General features: G+C 44.9%; 1 protein-coding gene across 1 annotated transcript in view; it reads right to left on the minus strand.

Moving 5' to 3' along the window:
* The window catches only part of LOC110486656 (synaptotagmin III), a 58,049-nt gene that overhangs the window by 9,595 nt on the left and 31,202 nt on the right, over positions 1–17,252 (minus strand). The window contains exons 4-8 of the mRNA XM_036941376.2: positions 13,328–13,714; positions 12,446–12,560; positions 7,047–7,229; positions 4,425–4,551; positions 1,843–2,061 (exon numbers count right to left, since the gene is read on the minus strand). Of these exons, the coding sequence (XP_036797271.1) occupies positions 1,843–2,061; positions 4,425–4,551; positions 7,047–7,229; positions 12,446–12,560; positions 13,328–13,714 (1,031 nt within the window). The remainder of the gene's footprint in view (positions 1–1,842; positions 2,062–4,424; positions 4,552–7,046; positions 7,230–12,445; positions 12,561–13,327; positions 13,715–17,252) is intronic.

The raw sequence follows: 17,252 nt of genomic DNA on the forward strand, positions 1-17,252 counted from the left end.
CATAGCAATGGCATTATAGTGGCAAAGCGGTTGCATTATAGTGGCATTATAATGGCATAGCAGTGGCATTATAGTGGCATAGCATTGGCATTATAGTGGCATTATAGTGGCATATGGTGGCATATGGTGGCATAGCAATGGCATTATAGTGGCATAGCAATGGCATTATAGTGGCATAGCAGTGGCATTATAGTGGCATAGCAGTGGCATTATAGTGGCATAGCAGTGGCATTATAGTGGCATTATAGTGGCATATGGTGGCATACGGTGGCATAGCAATGGCATTATAGTGGCATAGTAGTGGCATTATAGTGGCATTATAGTGGCATAGCGGCGGCATTATAGTGGCATTACAGGGTCATATGGTGGCATAAGGTGACATAGCAGTGGCATTATAGTGTCATAGTAGCGGCATTTTAGTGGCATAACGGCGGCATTATAGTGGCAAAGCGGTTGCGTTATAGTGGTAGCAGTATAGTGGCATAGTGGTGGCATTATAGTGGCATAGTGGTGGTATAGTGGTGGCATTACAGTGACATTATAGTGGCATAGTAGTGGCATTATAGTGGCATTATAGTGGCATAGCGGCGGCATTATAGTGGCATTACAGGGTCATATGGTGGCATAAGGTGACATAGCAGTGGCATTATAGTGTCATAGTAGCGGCATTTTAGTGGCATAACGGCGGCATTATAGTGGCAAAGCGGTTGCGTTATAGTGGTAGCAGTATAGTGGCATAGTGGTGGCATTATAGTGGCATAGTGGTGGTATAGTGGTGGCATTACAGTGACATTATAGTGGCATAGTGATGGTATAGTGGTAGCAGTATAATGGCATAGTGGTGGCATTATAGTGTCATAGTGGTGGCATTATAGTGGTATATTGGTGGCATAGTGGTGGTAAAGTGGTGACATTATAGTGGCATTATAGTGGCATAGTGGTGGTATAGTGGCAACATTATAATGGCATTATAGTGGCATAGTGGAGGCATTATAGTGGCGGCATTATAGTGGCATAGTGGAGGCATTATAGTGGCGGTACAGTGGTGGCATTATAGTGGCATATTGGTGGCATAGTGATGGTATAGTGGTGACATTATAGTGGCATAGTGGTAGCATTATAGTGGTAAATTGGTGGCATAGTGGTGGTATAGTGGTGACATTATAGTGGCATTATAGTGGCATTGTGGTGGTGTACTGGTGGCATTATAGTGGCATTATAGTGGTGGTATAGTGATGGTATAGTGGTATCATTGTAGTGGCATAGTGGTGGCATTATAGTGCCATAGTGGTGGCATTATAGTGGCATTTCGGTGGCATTATAGTGGCATAGTGGTGGTATTGTGGCATAGTGGTGGCATTATAGTGGCATAGTGGTGGCATTATAGTGGCATAGTGGTGATACTATAGTGGTATAGTGGTGTCATTATAGTGCCATAGTGGTGGCATTATAGTGGCATAGTGGTGATACTATAGTGGTATAGTGGTGTCATTATAGTGGCATAGTGGTGGCATTATAGTGGCATAGTGGTGATACTATAGTGGTATAGTGGTGTCATTATAGTGGCATAGTGGTGGCATTATAGTGGCATAGTGGTGATACTATAGTGGCATAGTGGTGGCATTATAGTGCCATAGTGGTGGCATTATAGTGGCATTTCGGTGGCATTATAGTGGCATAGTGGTAGCATTATAGTGGCATAGTGGTGGCATTATAGTGGCATAGTGGTGGCATTATAGTGGCATAGTGGTGATACTATAGTGGTATAGTGGTGTCATCATGGTAACATAGTGGTGGCATTGCGTTGGCATTATGGTGTCAGGCATGGGCTCTCTCTCTCACCGCTGTGCCCTCCACTATGTCCCTCCAGACAGGCTTTTCTCCTGTGCCCTCGCTGAAGTCCAGAAGGTTGTCCACAACCACCTGGCCAATCAGGTCGTGTCTGGAGAAGCGGTCAAAGTCGTAGACAGAGAAGTGTAGCTTCCGGGAGTGCAGCTCTGCCAGGGGGACACCGAACTGGAACGTCTCGTTGAAGATAGGGTTTAGGGTCTTTCTGTGGACCTGTGGGAGAGAGGAGAGGGGGAATTGAGGAGGGAGAGCGGTATAGAGGTAAAGAGGTGAAGGGGAGAGAAAGGGGAAGGAGAGGGAGAGGGGGAGAGAGTGGGAGAGAGAACAAGAGTCAACAAAAGTGTAATGGTTTTCCTCCTCTTCGTCTGGGGACACGCACCTCAGGGCGAATGCCTTGCATACTACGCCAAATCAACAGCTCTCTCTCTTCACTCTCCTCCAATTCTATTAACAATTCCTCGAGTGTCTCCTCATCTCCCATCCGTTCACTCTCCTCCAATCTGTCCAATAACTCCTCGACCCTCTCAGACTCAGCCCTCAGCTTCGCCGACAGCTCCAAGTGCCTCCCCCCAATACATTTTTGGGGCTGCCTCTCGGGCTTCCTTGCCAGTCGGGTTCCCTCATATCGATGGCTCCTCTCTCCGGCTGCCTCTGCTCTCCTCAATGCCTCCACCTGTTCCCATGGTAGGCAATCCCTACCAGCCTGGATCTCCTCCCATGTGTAGCAACCCTTGCCATTCAAAACATCCTCCCATGTCCTGGAATCCTGACATTTCTGCTGCTGCTTCTTCTGCTGCTTCTGTTGCTTCTCCTGCTGCTGCTTTTGCTCCTGCTGCTGCTTCTCCTGCTGCACCTTGGGACGGCGACACTCCCCTGGCTTTGCCCAGGGTCCTCTCCCGTCGAGGATTTCCTCCCACGTCCAGGAGTCTTGTGTCTTCGGCCGCTGTTGCTGCTCCTTTCCACGCCGCTTGGTCCTTGTTTGGTGGGTGAATCTGTAATGGTTTTCCTCCTCTCCTCTTTTCCTCCTCCTCTCCTCGTCTGAAGAGAAGAGGCGAGAAGGATCGGAGGACCAATATGCGGCGTGGTAAGTGTCCATGGTATTTATTTAAACACAAACTGAACACTCCATACAAAAACAATAAACGTAACGTGAACAACCTAAACCGAAAACAGTACCGTGTGGTGTAAAACACAGACACGGAAACAATCACCCACAAAACAACAGTGAAACCCTGTCACGTTCTGACCTTTATTTCCTTTGTTTTGTATTTATTTAGTATGGTCAGGGCGTGAGTTGGGTGGGCAGTCTGTTTGTTTTTCTATGTTTTGGGGTATTTCTATGTTTCGGCCTAGTATGGTTCTCAATCAGAGGCAGGTGTCATTAGTTGTCTCTGATTGAGAATCATACTTAGGTAGCCTGGGTTTCACTGTGTGGGTGATTGTTCCTGTCTCTGTGTTTGCACCAGATAGGACTGTTTAGGTTTTCACTTTTCTTGTTTTGTTTAGTCTGTTCATGTATAGTTGTCTGCCGCCCCTCTATCCCGAGCTGCCGCCCCTCTGTCCCGAGCTGCCGCCCCTCTGTCCCGAGCTGCCGCCCCTCTGTCCCGAGCTGCCGCCCCTCTGTCCCGAGCTGCCCCTCTGTCCATTGAGAAGGGTCGCCATGGTTAGGAGGCCACGGAAGCGGACAATAAGTCAGACTAAGACTATGGTGAAGTGCGGGCCATGTCCAGCACCAGGACCAGGAGGCAGCACGGCGGCGCGGATGGAGGCCCGAGAGTCAGCCCCAAAATGTATTGGGGGGGGGGGGGGCGACACAGGAAGTGTGGCGAAGCCAGGTAGGGGACCTGCGCCAACTTCCTGTGCTTACCCAGGCTACCTAAGTATGATTCTCAATCAGAGACAACTAACGACACCTGCCTCTGATTGAGAACCATACTAGGCCGAACACAGAAAAACAACCTAGACACACAAAACATAGAATGCCCACCCAACTCACGTCCTGACCAACTAAAACAAACAATTAACACAATAATTAAGGTCAGAACGTGACAAAAAGAGTCTGCAAGAGAGTCTGCAAGAGAGTCTGCTAGACAGCCTAACATATTTATTCAGATTAGGCTGAACGCAATATCAGATCATTCCAATGAGTAAGGGAGGAGACTACGCATTTATAAATTATAATACATTACTGACAGTAATTTAGAATAAAATACCAACTTGAGAAACGGCAATGAAACTCCGCACAAATCTCTCGTGGTAATGCATACACAAATCTCTCGTGGTAATGCATACACAAATCTCTCGTGGTAATGCATACACAAATCTCTGAGTGACATCAATGGATGATTCACATAGAACATTTCTCAATTGGCATCAGAGTGAAACTACACATTTAGCAGGTTAGTATTTTACTGTGCCTTCAAACTGGACTGAAAACCAGCCCAATTTGTGTGAAAACTGACAAGTGTAATAAATGACAGCCTGATCCCAGATCTGTTTGCACTCTTCCAAGGTATTTATGGTCATTGGCAAGACAGCACAAACAGATCTGGGATCAGGCTTGATAAACGTGTTACCTTGGTCTGGAACTTCTTCTTCCTGTCTGGCAGAAGGTAGATCTTGACGTAGGGGTCTGAGAAGCCGTTGGCGTCCTTGGCAGCCAGGTCTACAGCCTTCAGGATCTTCACCACTAGCTGCTCTGTACTGCAGACGAGGACACACATATACAATCTATGTTAGACTCACCGTCTGGGACACACACACACACAACACGATCTATATGTCAAACTTAGCTGGACAGACATAGGGCGACAGAGTAGATAGAGAGACAGTGGAGTGGTTAGGAGAGTATGTTGTATCTATGGAGTGGGTCGATGGGGATCCATTGAGGTCTAGGATGAAGCAGCCCATGACACTGATTTAAAGGTTTACTCCCTACTAATGGGGAATGTGAGGAAGGTAGATTTGTGAATGAGAGCAACTTCTACAAGTAGCATAATCCGTTGCTACAAAGCTGCAGATTGGCTCCAGCAGTTCCAGGGAGAGAAGCCAAGCCATTAATACTCCTCATAGTAGGCTATTCCACTGTGTTATGGTCAGTCTGGGTCACACACACACACAGACACACACACAGTCGTGCACATATACACATGCATACACGCGAAGACGTCCATCTAGACCGCCTACGTCCAGTGGTCTGTCTGTAGAACTACTTATGAGGGATTTAATTAAGAGAGTGAAGATGGCTGGCAGGCCTTTAATCAGACCTCATTATACCCTGTCTTTCTGCATTAACGAGCGTGTCATCACTTCATTACGGGCCTTTAGGAGCACAGCGTGAACTCTGGGGAAGAGAGCACCACCAGGCCATAGCCAATAGCAGCTCAGACAAACACACTGTTTAATCATCTGGTCCAATCAGGACTGAGATAAGCCTGTTGACGACATGATTGCATCCAATCAGGTTTCATGTTTATCATGCAATCACGTCCAATTAAGGAAATCAGGTAAACATGCCAATCCTACAATCACATCAAATCAGGGATAAGATTAATACCGTCATTAGTAAATTAGGAAGTTATATTTAAATTGGATAAACACGTTAAGAAACATGTCCAATTAGTATTTCTTAAGTCTATCTACTTACTTTAAGTCCAGTATCATCTCCGCTTGGAAGTCGATACACACTGTCAGTACGTGTTGGGAACTGTAGTCCTTATGACTATGAGCAGTGTAGTTTTATAAAGCATAATTGAAAATGCCAGATGCCAGGTGAGTCCTGTATAAAAGCTGTCCCTGATGGCATGTCACATTCAACAACATTACCTCATTACAACAACAAACACTGTAGTGTTCCTACTCTCACATGTCCGTTTTAACATCAAGGCAACAAAGAGCAGGAACAAAAGACAACCTTTAAAAATATATATATATTTAACCTTTATTTAACTAGGCAAGTCAGTTAAGAACAAATTCTTATTTACAATGACGGCCTACTAACACGGTCCCAGAAGCACTCGGCAGAAAATACACCTATTACTGATGTGTCAGAGGGAAATTCGCTATACTATTCCTCAATGGCTGGAAACCGCCCTATTCCCACAGCACTAGTGTCAGCTTTTAACTACAGTGTCAATAGAAAATACATTTCCCAAAGGGCCGAGGGAAAATTGACATTGTTATCCTGACTGCTATTCCCCAAATGTGCTCGGGTCTAGCACGTTAACATTGATGTATGGTAAATACATTACAATTATCCCACACACTGCTAACAGTGTGAAGAGAAGGTGACACATTATCTCTCTCTCCCTCTCTCTCTCCCCCTCTCTCTGTCTGTCTCCTCTCTCTCTAGATTTTCTAACAAAGATTCACAGTGTGTCAGAAAGCAGAGCAGAACAAATGATCTTGTGACGTGAGGTAGAAATACATGTAGGTACAGGTAGAGATACACCAACAGCATCCTCCCTCCCTCCCTCCCTCCCTCCCTCCCTCCCTCCCTCCCTCCCTCCCTCCCTCCCTCCCTCATTCCCTCTCCCTCTAATTCTGTGAGTCTGTAATTCGTGCTATAACAGTGTGATGTTATTATGTGTTGACAGGGTCTGCTGTTTAAAGTAGCTCACCATATATAATTCATGACCCTAACTGCCTCTCTCTCCCTTGTTTTTCAAACATCAGCACTTTCTTTCTCCATCGTAATGTTTCTTTGTGTGACGGCAGAAAGAAAGGACCCCACCAGGCAGCCACAGAGCCACAGATAGACTGAGACTGAGACCTAGCAGACTGTAATACACTGCCCCTGATCTCTCCCTCCATCTTCCCATCTTCAACCCTCCGGAGGGGGGCACATCCACCATTTACATAAACAGAGCCAGTGCTGCAGAAAACCTGCATGGCTAATGCACTCAAGGTATGGAAAATTAGACAATTACAATAACAATGTCTATCTATCTATCTATCTATCTATCTATCTTGTGTACACTATTTAGTCCATAATGTAAAGATATATATGGGTGATAAAAACTGCCCACTGTGTGATACTTGACACTGCAATGATAGAGTTTCTAGGGCAAGTACCTTAACTCAGCTGTGATGACAGAGCAGCTGTTGATCCTCTGTCTAAGCCTTAATGTAATGTATATTTAACAGTGCACTCAGACCGAGGTGTGAAGAGGATTAATTAAGTGAATCGGTTCACTCACTTGAAGGCGTAGCGCAGGAGGAAGCTGATCTTGCCGCAATTGTCCCCTGCTTTCCCTTCCCCCTGGTCGCCCCCACGCAGTCTGTAGAGTTCCGGTTTGATTTGGCCAATGCTGGTCACCTGCTCGCTCTTCTCCTCACCATGGAAATCAGGGCTGGACAACTGGTGAGTCATGGGCTTGGGCCTGGGGAGAGAGAAGGGCTTAATAGACGCATTAACACTACAACCAAATCTACATTTTTGAAGACACATTTTAATTTTCCATTTTCATTTTCATGTGTACCACATCTAAAGACCTGCATCACTATACTGAGAGCTTTACCGTTTCTAAAAGGATGTATTTGGGTGTTTTTGGAGCCTTTTTTCATGTTTTTCCTGCACAACCAGGATGAGGAAGTGATTTGCATGTTTGGGGTAAATTTCCCAAAAACAAGTGAAATCACAAAAAAGGTGTCTGGACCCTTCTATAACATGGCATTTACATCAAAAATAGAAACAGGGTTGTAAAAAAGAAAACTAACACACACTAAAAATATCGATAGGGTTCATTCACAGACATACATTCACTGGAGAGACAGACAGGGTTAATACTCAGAATAACACTCAGAAAATGTATACACTAGACAACCAATCACAGAAATGTGATGACCTTTAGATAATATAATATAATCTATAGTATAATTATCACATATTTAAAAATATATACAGTACCAGTTGATAATTTGGACACACCTACTCATTCAAGGGTTTTTCTTTATTTTTACTATTTTCTACATTGTAGAATAATAGTGAAGACATCACAACTATGAAATAACACATAGGCAATCATGTAGTAACCAAAAAAAGTGTTCACAAATCAAAATATATTTTAGATTTCAGATTCTTCAAAGTAGCCACCCTTTTCCTTGAGGACAGCTTTGTACACTTTTGGCAATCTCTCAACCAGCTTCATGAGGAATGCTTTTCCAACAGTCTTGAAGGAGTTCACACATATGCTGAGCACTTGTTGGCTGCTTTCCCTTCACTCTGCGGTCCAACTCATCCCAAACCATCTCAAGTGGGTTGAGATCGGGTGACTGTGGAGGCCAGGTCATCTGATACAGCACTCCATCACTCGCTGTGTAAGGTCAAATAGCCCTTACACAGCTTGGAGCTGTGTTGGGTCATTGTCCTGATGAAAAATAAATGATAGTCCCACTAAGCGCAAACCAGATGGGATGGCGTATCGCTGCAGAATGCTGTGGTAGCCATGCCATGGTTAAGTGTGCCTTGAATTCTAAATACAGACAAGTGTCACCTGCAAAGCACCCCACATCATCACAACTCTTCCTCCATGCTTTATGTTGGGAACCACACATGTGGAGATCATCTGTTCACCTACTTTGCGTCTCACAAAGACACGGCGGTTGGAACCAAAAATCAAAAATTTGGACTCATCAGACCAAAGGACAGATTTCCACCAGTCTAATGTCCATTGCTCGTGTTTCTTGACCCAAGTAAGTCTCTTCTTATTGGTGTCCTTTAGTAGTGGTTTCTGTGCAGCAATTCAACCATGAAGGCCTGATTCACACAGTCTCCTCTGAACAGTTGATGTTGAGATGTGTCTGTTACTAGTAACCGGAAGGTTGCGAGTTCAAACCCCCGAGCTGACAAGGTACAAATCTGTCGTTCTGCCCCTGAACAGGCAGTTAACCCACTGTTCCCAGGCCGTCATTGAAAATAAGAATTTGTTCTTAACTGACTTGCCTGGTTAAATAAAGGTAAAAATAAAAAATAAAAAAAAAAAAATAAAAAACTTGAACTCTGAAGCGTTTATTTGGGCTGCAATTTCTGAGGCTGGTAACTCTAATGAACTTATCCTTTGCAGCAGAGGTAACTCTGGGTCTTCCTTTCCTGTGGCGGTACTCATGAGAGCCAGTTTCATCATAGCGCTGGATGGTTTTTGCAACTGCACTTGAAGAAACTTTCAAAGTTCTTGAGATTTTCCGCATTGACTGACCTTCATGTCCTAAAGTAATGATGGACTGTCATTTCTCTTTGCTTATTTGAGCTGTTCTTGCCATAATATGGATTCGGTCTTTTACCAAATAGGGTTATTTTCTGTATACTACCCCTACCTTGTCACAACACAACTGATTGGCTCAAATGCATTAAGAAGGAAAAAAATTCCACAAATTAACTTTTAACAAGGCACACCTTTTAATTGAAATGCATTCCAGGTGACTACCTCATTAATCTGATTGAGAGAATGCCAAGACTGTGCAAAGCTGTCATCAAGGCAAAGGGTGGCTACTTTGACGGATATCAAATATAAAATATATTTTGATTTGTGGTTACTACATGATTCCATATGAGTTATCTCATAGTTTTGATGCCTTCACTACTATTCTACAATGTAAAAATATAGAAAAACCCTGGAATGAGTAGGTGTGTCCAAACATTTGACTGGTACTGTATACACAGTGCATTCGGAACGTATTCAGACCCCTTGATTTTTCCCCACATTTTGTTACTTTACAGCCTTATTCAAAAATGTATTCAATTGTTTTTCCCCCCTCATCAATCTACACACAATACCCCATAATTCCAAAGCAAAAACAGGTTTAGACATTTTTTCAAATGTATAAAAAAAGAAAAACTAGTATTCAGACCCTTTACTCAATACTTTGTTGAAGCATCTTTGGCAGAGATTACAGCCTTAAGTCTTCCAAGGTATGATGCTACAAGCTTGGCACTCCTGTATCTGGGGAGTATCTCCCATTCTTCTCTGCAGATCCTCAAGCTCTGTCAGGTTGGATGGGCAGCTTTACTGCACAGCTATTTTCAGGTCTCTCCAGAGATGTTCGATCGAGTTCAAGTCTGGGCACTGACTGTGCCACTCAAGGACATTCAGAGACTTGTCCCGAAGCCACTCCTGCATTGTCTTGACTGTGTGCTTAAGGTTGGAAGGTGAACCATCGCCCCAGTCTGAGGTCCTGAGCGCTCTGGAGCAGGTTTTCATCAAGGATCTCTCTTCATCTTTTCCTCGATCCTGACTAGTCTCCCAGTCCCTGCTGCTGAAAAACATTCCCATGGCATGATGCTGCCACCACCATGCTTTACATGGTTCCAGGTTTCCTTCAGACGTGACACTTGGCATTCAGGCCAAAGAGTTCAATCTTGGTTTCACCAGACCAGAGAATCTTGTTTCTCATAGTCTGTGAGTCTTTAGGTGTCTTTTGGCAAACTCCAAGTGGGCTGTCATGTGCCTTTTACTGAGGAGTGGCTTCCGTCTGGCCACTCGGATTGGTGGAGTGCTGCAGAGATGGTTTTCCTTCTAAAAGGTTCTCCCATCTCCAAAGGAGAACTCTGGAGCTCTATCAAAGTGAGCATTGGGTTCTTCGTCACCTCCCTGACCAAGGCCCTTGGTCTTGGTGGTTCCAAACTTCTTCCATTTAAAAATGATGGAGGAAACTGTGTTCTTGATGACCTTCAATGCTGCAGAAATTCTTTTGTACCATTCCTCAGATCTGTGCCTGGACACGGACCTCTCGGAGCTCTACAGACAATTCCTTCGACCTCATGGTTTGGTTTTTGCTCTGACATGCACTGTCAAGTGTGGGACCTTCTAGAGACAGGTGTGTGCCTTTCCAAATCATGTACATTCAATTGAATTTACCACAGGTGGACTCTAATCAAGTTGTAGAAACATCTCAAGGATGATCAATGGAAACAGGATGCACCTGATCTCATTTTCGAAGCTCAGCAAAGGGTCTGAATACTTATGTAAATAAGGTATTTCTGTTTATTATTTTGAAAGCATTAGCATTTCAACCTGTTTTTGCTTTGTCATTTGCTTTGTCATTATGGGGTATTGTGTTTAGATTTATGAGGGCAAAAAAATATTTAATACATTTTAGAATAAGGATGTAGCATAACAAAATGTGGAACAAGTCAAGGGGTCTGAATACTTTCCAAAGGCAATGTATAGATAGATATAAACTCAGAAAAAAATTAAACATCCCTTTTTCAGGACCCTGTCTTTCAAATATATTTTGTAAAAATTCACAGATCATCATTGTAAAGGGTTTAAACACTGTTTCCCATGCTTGTTCAAGGAACCATAAACAATTCATGAACATGCACCTGTGGAACGGTCATTAAGACACTAACAGGCAATTAAGGTCACAGTTCTGAAAACTTAGGACACTAAAGAGGCCTTTCTACTGACTCTGAAAAACGCCAAAAGAAAGATGCCCAGGGTCCCTGCTCATCTGCGTGAATGTGCCTTAGGCATGCTGCAAGGAGGCATGAGGTCTGCAGATGTGGCCAGGACAATATCCGAACATCACACTTGCGGGACAGGTACAGGATGGCAATAGCAACTGCCCGAGTTACCAGGAACGCACAATCCCCTCATCAGTGCTCAGACTGTCCGCAATAGGCTGAGAGAGGCTGGACTGAGGGCTTGTAGGCCTGTTGTAAGGCAGGTCCTCATCAGACATCACCGGCAACAACGTCGCCTATGGGCACAAACCCACCGTCACTGGACCAGACAGGACTGGAAAAAAGTGCAATTCACTGACGAGTCACGGTTTTGTCTCACCAGGGGTGATGGTCAGATAAGCGTTTTATCGTCGAAGGAATGAGCGTTACACCGAGGCCTGTACTCTGGAGAGGGATCGATTTGGAGGGTGAGGGTCCGTCATGGTCTGGGGCGGTGTGTCACAGCATCATCGGACTGAGGTTGTTGTCATCGCAGGCAACGCTGTGCGTTACAGCGTTCCTGCAGGCTCATCCTGACAGGCTCATCCTGACATGACCCTCCAGCATGACAATGCCACCAGCCATACTGCTCGTCCTGTGTGTGATTTCCTGCAAGACAGGAATGTTAGTGTTCTGCCATGGCCAGCGAAGAGCCCGGATCTCAATCCCATTGAGCACGTCTGGGACCTGTTGGATCAGAGGGTGAGGGCTAGGGCCATTCCCCCAGAAATGTCTGGGAACTTGCAGGTGCCTTGGCGGAAGAGTGTGGTAACATCCCACAGCAAGAACTGGCAAATCTGGTGCAGTCCATGAGGAGGAGATGCACTGCAATACTTAATGCAGATACTGACTGTCACTTTTGATTTTGCCCCCACACCCCCTTTGTTCAGGGACATATTATTCCATTTATGTTAATTACATGTCTGTGGAACTTGTTCAGTTTATGTCTCAGTTGTTGAATCTTGTTATGTTCATACAAATATTTACACATGTTAAGTTTGCTGAAAATTAACGCAGTTGACAGTGAGAGGACATTTCTTTTTGCTGGGTTTATATATAGATATATCACATCCTGCATACCATAACCTCTTTGTAATCACTGACACAGAGAACACACACAAACAAACAAGCGCTCACACACAGTACAGTACTGACCGTGCAGTGACCTGCTGCTGGGAGTGGGCGTTGGGCATGTCTTTGTGGGGTGGGGCGGCTCCCCCCTCAGTGGTGGGGGGCAACTCTGGAGACGTCTGGCTCAATTTAAGGTTCCCTAGACCACAGACCAGAGAGAAAGGGAGAGAGAGAGAGAGTGTGAGAGAGAGAGAGCGAGAGAGAGACAGAGAGAGAGAGACAGAGAGAGAGAGAGAGAGAGACAGAGACAGTGAGAGAGAGAGAGAGAGAGAGAGACAGAGACAGAGAGAGAGAGAGAGCGAGAGAGAGACAGAGAGAGAGAGACAGAGAGAGAGCGAGACAGAGAGAGAGCGAGAGACAGAGAGAGATAGAGACAGAGACAGAGACAGCGAGAGAGAGACAGAGAGAGAGAGAGAGAGAGAGAGAGAAAGAGACAGAGAGAGAGCGAGAGACAGAGAGAGATAGAGACAGAGACAGCGAGAGAGAGAGAGAGAGAGAGAGAGAGAGAGAGAGAGAGAGACAGAGAGAGAGAGGACAATACAGAAAAAGGAGAGCAGAGAATAGAAGGGGGATAGAGAGAAGAAAAGAGGTGTTTGTATAGAAAGTGAAGCTGGTTCTACTGTAAAGAGATTGTTGTGTCTTATTTCTTCAGTTTATGGGGGGGTTGTAGTGCATTTAGCAATGTGCCGCACCATTTCAAGATGTGTTAATAATACTCTGGCTAGACATACCGTCAGTGGAGTTAAAATGTAATATAGTACAGAACATTTTGTAGATATAAATATGATCTGTTGCTATAGTACAAGACTTAAAACATTGACCAAGGCATTATATGACGCAAACTCTACACATGCTATAATAAAGCCACTTCAGTATCAGTGGGTGAGATCAGGCGTTCCTTCTCACCAGCGTTGTTGGGGTAGGAGTCCATGTCCAGGTAGGAGTGTTCCTGGGTCTGCTCTGGGCCTCCCACCACGCCCCCCACCCCCTGGCCACTCTCCACCCCCACCAGGTCAGAGAAGTGGGGGTGATGCTGCTGGGACTGGGCCAGGGAGGGGTAGAGTGAGGAGTGGGACGCCTTCCTCTGCATGACAGGAGGTAGGAGGGAGGCCCCCCCACTGCCGCCCATCCCACCCACACCCCCGGGCATCAGCCCCGATGTCAAGCTCAGGCCCCCACCCTCCTTGTCTCTCCATGGCAACCAACAGAGCTTCCAGGAGACAAAGAGAGAGACTGAGAGAAGGACGATCCCGCAGAACGTCACGATCACCGACAACAGGCTGACAGAGATCTCTGGAGGACGAGAGGAGAGAGGGAAGGATGGAGAGAAGAGAGACAGAGGGTGAGTTTGTTTCAGGCAATGATGGATGAAGACTCAATACTTCAGCCTCATCATCTAAAATACCAAAAGGCCTCATGTCACATTAATCAGTATCCTTCACATAGTTTATTCTCTCAATTAAGCCTCCTTTTCCCACTCGTCATCACAAATAGCCCCTATCAGCCAAAAAATCCACTAAATCCCACATCATCAGAGCAGAGGGACAACACACTGTGAGTGTAATGTGATACGCCGATTCAAATGCTAATATACCCATTTTGAATATGGCAGCTTAAACATGAACAAATGTTGGTGGACTGATAAACACCACAATAAAAATACTAACACCCACAATGATATTTCCTGTGATGTGATTAGGTCTGTGCTCGTGGTTATGAGCTTTTAATCACTGACGGCTAAAATATTTTGTCTGAGGGGAAACGGGGGGGGGGGGGGGGGGGGGGATGAGTCATCCTGGTGAGAAAAAAATAAGTAAAAAAGCTTGGTTTTAGCACCAGTCTGGTGGACAGCTCCTCCAGCCCTATCCAATACACAGACCAGAGGCCTGCCAATCACCTGAGGCTGTTGTCTGGGTGTAGAGTGATCAGTGTAGGACCTGGAGTATGTCTCTCTTTATCTGTCTTTCTATCGCTCTCTCTTTTTGTCTGTCCATCTCTCTATTTTTCCTTCCCCATCCCTCTCTTTCTATCACCCTCTCTATCTCTTCTTATCCCTCTTAATCATTCGGTCTCTAGGTCTCCCCATCTTTCCTTCCCCCTCTCTTCCTATCTCCATCTCTCTTTTTTGTGTATCTGTTTATCTATCTTTCCTTCACCCTCTCCCTTCCTTTCCCTGGCTCTGTCTTTCCTCGATTCAATCCGAAGTGGCTTTGTGGGCATGACAAAGACACAAACATTGTTCAATCATTCAAAAGATATTGAAACTATATCTATAACTCACTGACAACGAGACTGAGAGTAAATGAGTAAATGAGACAACAGCAGCCAGTGCGAGACACTCCTCTACCCCTAGGGTGCATCTCCTGGAATTCTCTACGCCTTCCTTCTGTCTCTCTCTCTCCATCTCTTCCCCCTTTCTTTAGTCTTCTCTCACATCCTCCATTGCTCTCCTTTTTCCGTGATGTCTTATTTTGCCTCTCTCTCCTCCATCAATTGCCTCTCTCTCCTCCATCAATTATTCATCAGTCTATGTATGACATTAATCAGCACTTGTTCAAAGGATATGATCAGAGAGAAAGAGGGAGAGGGGGAGAGCAAGAGGGAGAGAAAGAATGAGAGAGAGGTGGGAGGGCATTGATATATCACTGTGGAGAACATGACACAGATGGAGAGAGAGAGAGCGAGACAGAGAGCGAGAGAGAGAGCGAGAGAGAGAAAGGGGAGAGGAGCCCTAAGGGAGAGAAGAGAGGTGGAACGAAAGAGATGGTGGGAAAGAAAATGAGCGGGGGAGCGAGAAAGGAAAGGGAAGAAGAGATAAGGACAGAGGGAATAGGTGTAGAGCATGATAAGATAGAGAGGGAGATTCTGAGAGAAGAGAGGGGGGAGAGGAGAGGAGAGAGGCTCTAGGGGCGGGCCAGATAGAGACAGATTGGTAACCATGTTGAAACAGACATATTGGCTGACTGGTCACATTCAGCCTCTCCATCTACACCTCCAGTCCACCCAGAAGGATACAGCCAGGTTAATATAGTCACCATCTACCAACATGCCACACCACAGAAGAAGACAAAAAGAGATAGTGATGGAGAGAGAAAGAATGAGAGAATGAATGATGGAGAGAGATGGAGGACAAACAAGACAACGAGGATTTAGAGAGAGAACTAAAGAGGGGAGAGGTTTACGACAGTAGAGAGAGAGAATAACAGTGTGTGTGTGTGTCTCTACATACGTGTGTTTGTGCATGTTTTTTTGTGTGTGTGGCAGCCCCATAGTATTAACGTATGCGTGCGTGCGTGCGTGCGTGTGTGTGTGTGTGAGGAGGGTAGCTTGGCGGAGGCAGGCGGGGGTGGTTCTTCTGAGACAGAAACCCAGCATGGGGCAGATTGACACCGGCTGTCAATCAGTAAGTGATGTATCCGACTGGGAGTTTTTCAGGCAGAACATCAAACAGCTCACACCCACCCTGCTTACACAAGCCATTGATTGACAGACAGGAGACGGATGGCGGATCCTGTACTGCCCAGAGGCCCTTGCTTTGGTTTATCACGTCATTACCCAGAGGCTATCCGCTAACGCCTCCCACCAAACCCACTGCATGATGACATCCTGCACTGTGTCACACAAATCTCTAGGTGCTCCATGCAGCAGATCCAGCCTAATCTACACTACAGCACACTGATCCACACGCATCCCCTCTAATCTACACTACTGCACATTTCTGCCACCGCTCCAAAACCTCTCCATGAGAATCCACACAGGACCAGAATGCTGCTGGGACTGTAGCTAGCTAGCGCCACCACTCATCCACTCTGCTGTGTAGAATTCATTCAAAGGGATCTGGGACGATGCTCCATATTTACATTGATTGCACTTGGACTCTTTGGTTTGGACTCTTTGGTTTGCCCTATAAACAGAGGGCTGGACCTTCCTTATCAATTTGGAAATGTCTCATGAATATTTCAAAGTGTTCCGGAGGTGCCCTGATTTGTTGTGGGGGTGCTAGACAGCCCCTCAGGGCAACCCTGGCATCAGAACCCAGATAATAACTCTTCTTCAGGATATTCTGCTCTATCCCACAATACACATTACTACGGCCAGGAGTTTTTCCTGGGATTTTTTTCCTGCTAATGTCACTTGGACAGAAACACCTCCATGTCCTATACATGGCTAATGATTCCTGTATGTTACTGTGTTGTTAATGATTCATGTATGTTACTGTATGTCACTGTGTTGTTAATGATTAATGTATGTTAGTGTGTTGTTAATGATTCCTGTATGTTTCTGTATGTCACTGTGTTGTTAATGATTCTTGTATGTTAGTGTGTTGTTAATGATTCTTGTATGTTACTGTATGTTACTGTGTTTATAATGATTCCTGTATGTTAGTGTGTTATTAATGATTATTGTATGTTACTGTATGTTACTGTATGTGACTGTGTTGTTAATGATTCCTGTATGTTACTGTATGTTACTGTGTTGTTAATGATTCATGTATGTTACTGTGTTGTTAATGATTATTGTATGTTACTGTATGTTACTGTGTTTATAATGATTCCTGTATGTTAGTGTGTTGTTAATGATTCTTGTATGTTACTGTATGTTACTGTGTTGTTAATGATTCCTGTATGTTACTGTGTTGTTAATGATTCTTGTATGTTACTGTATGTTACTGTGTTTATAATGATTCCTGTATGTTACTGTGTTATTAATGATTATTGTATGTTACTGTATGTTACTGTGTTGTTAATGATTCCTGTATGTTACTGTATGTTACTGTGTTGTTAATGATTCCTGTATGTTTCTGTATGTCACTGTGTTGATAATGATTCTT

This window comes from Oncorhynchus mykiss, chromosome 13 (assembly GCF_057628025.1).
Source record: "Oncorhynchus mykiss isolate SJ-2025 chromosome 13, ASM5762802v1, whole genome shotgun sequence".
NCBI classification, from domain to species: domain Eukaryota; kingdom Metazoa; phylum Chordata; class Actinopteri; order Salmoniformes; family Salmonidae; genus Oncorhynchus; species Oncorhynchus mykiss.